Here is a 2461-nt window from a genome sequence, read left to right as displayed (position 1 = left end):
CTCTCCTCTCCTCTCCTCTCCTCGGGATACATTTTGTCCATGTGTCTTTTAGTTTACAACTTATCACATTTCCTTTTATTGAATTTACGTGAGTAGCTCGCTCGCATGTTCATACTGTGTCCATTAGTTCATATTATTACTGTGCCTGTGTTTCTTTGTAAAGGATGGAATTGTCAACTCGATGTTACAAAGGTACCAGAAGATGGCGCCAGCCGAGCATGGATGTTGCATATTCAGTCGCTAGGAAGAGGTCACACACTTTTTTTCCTGTCATTTGCTGTGCTTGTAGATGAGCGAAAAGGATTTAGCCTCTTACACGACGATAGGATCACAGTTATTTTGATGGAAAACTGAGTTGAGGTATCAGTTTTGTGCGGCCTTGTGGTGGCCGTTGTGTACCTGCTGTCTGAGGGAAGAAAAGCGGTTCCTCACACACCCCTCCACTGTTCTGTAACAGTGAAATCACTCCATTCACTGACACTTGGCCATCCAGATATCATGTATTGGTTTTCGCCAACACACTCTTGTGCACATTTCCCTCCCAGTCAGCCCATCCAGTCAGAGAGAAGTCAGTGTGTCTAAACTTGTTGTTTGTTATGCAGGTGATTTCTGAGGAAGGGGTCAGCTTTAAGGTCAGTCTCTTCTCTCACTATCTTTCCCTTTTCCTCCTCTACTCTCTGTATCTCTTTCTTTCTTGTCTATCTGTTTTTCTCTCTTTCTGTGATGTGATTCCGTGGTGATTCTGTCTGTGATTATTTGTGTGTACTTTTACCGGCTGTTGAGTGATGGCCGTAGCCAGCCTCTTTAACACTTAGGTTTTGACGATGGTAGTGATAGACGTTCTCACACATGGGACTGTAGTTGTACCTAAATGATAACAGGCTTTTAGCGCTACCTGTAAACCACAGGGCCCACCACAGTTGCATAGTTATGTCAGATGTGTGAAGCTGCTTTATAACAGTCTTCAATTATTTTTTTCATTATGTGGAACTAGAACTATAGACACTATAGTTGCACTGTAGTATCCGCCCTACTCTAATAATTGCTTGAGTCTTACAGCACTGAACAGATTTCCATATTGAGAGCCTACTTGGAAAATTTAACCTGAATATTCAACTGTGCAATAATCACATATACTACAAAGGCTGAAAAATCACCTTCTCTATTCTCAAGTGTCCCTTATAGCTCAGTATAGCAGTGCCCTCTGCAGCCTGAGTCTGCTCAGCAGGCAGGGAAAATGGGGCCTTGTCTCCTTTTGTGGCACCTCATGGTTTGTGCAGCTTTAAGCTTGCTTTTAGATTTTGCTATTTATTGTGTTTGGAATAAGCTCACACAATTAATGTTGGTACAGCTCTGTGTTTTGATACAGGTGTTTCACAACTCAAACTCACAAAGCTACTAATCACTAATATTGGTTGAAACGTAATGAAGCTATATCTCTCACCGCCAACATGAAACAAGGCGTCTTTCCCCCTTAATCACACTGCAATCACTTGAAATGAGTTACAAGATTGCTCTGAGAGGCAGAGCGAGTTCACATTTCTACAAACTAAGAGACAGTTGTAATGCACTTCATGTAGGTCTAAAGATTAGTTTAAACTTACAGTGATTTTGTTTTGTATCAGTATTTGTTCTTGTACTTTGGTAATTGTTTTTATGCTTCCTTTTTACCCTGCTCCTTGATGTGGTTGTGTTCATGTCTGTTTCTATGTGTGTGTATGTGTGTGTGTGTCTCTACTCCTCTGTGTCTGTGTGTGTGTGTATCAGATTGTGGGAAATGGAAGTGAGCAGCAGCTCCAGAGGGAGTTAGAGGATGTCCTCATGGACCCGTCGGTAGCTGACACCGGGCTCGGATCAGAAGCAGGATTGGACAGCTTTGGAGCGGGTGACCATGGCCTACAGACTACAGCGTCACCTGTAGCGCCAGGCTCCGACCCTCTGAGCGCACCGCCGCCCAAGTTGGAGATGGTGCTTCCTGTTCAGACTGCTCAGGAGAGCGAGCTGAATGAGAGGTCGTACCGAGGTGAGCCAAGATGAGACTTTTCTTATCCTCTTTTTTTGTGTCTGTCAGAGCTCACACAATGGCTCTTATCTTAAGCTTTATAGTTGTGTTTCTAAGACATTCAGAGTAATATCACAGAAACACCCAGGTTTCTAGATAATACAATATTCTGTCTTTCCACTTCCCTTATTGCTTCTTTTTAGACGATTCGTGCCATTTTGTTTTCATTTACTAAATGCATTGTTGCATAAATTTTTCTGGTTGATACGGCTGTTGTTCTTGTCTGTACCCATCTATCTCCCCTCTGCTATCTACTTCACCTCATTTCTACTTTGCAGATGCCAAGTCAGCTTATCCCAGATGAGGACAATAATGTTGATGTACAACCACAAGATCATAATGAAAGTCATAGAATAATCTAATTCTTTGTCTTTTCTTTCCTTTCCTTACTTCAACACT

At 42.3% G+C, this 2461-nt stretch overlaps 1 protein-coding gene across 3 annotated transcripts in view; it reads left to right on the top strand.

Annotated features, from left to right (window-relative positions):
• Positions 1-2461, top strand: part of LOC118332179 (rab GTPase-activating protein 1) — a 76335-nt gene that overhangs the window by 10517 nt on the left and 63357 nt on the right. For 2 of the 3 annotated variants that reach the window (XM_035667337.1, XM_035667336.1), the window contains exons 3-4: positions 603-632; positions 1768-2023. In XM_035667337.1, coding sequence (XP_035523230.1) covers positions 603-632; positions 1768-2023 — 286 coding nt within the window. The remainder of the gene's footprint in view (positions 1-602; positions 633-1767; positions 2024-2461) is intronic. The other variant, XM_035667338.1, reaches the window with a different exon arrangement.

This window comes from Morone saxatilis, unplaced genomic scaffold, assembly GCF_004916995.1.
Source record: "Morone saxatilis isolate NCDOM2014 unplaced genomic scaffold, NCSU_SB_2.0 Contig21, whole genome shotgun sequence".
In the NCBI taxonomy this organism is placed as follows: domain Eukaryota; kingdom Metazoa; phylum Chordata; class Actinopteri; family Moronidae; genus Morone; species Morone saxatilis.
Note: the sequence above shows the minus strand (reverse complement) of the source record. Positions and strands in the feature narration are given on the sequence as shown.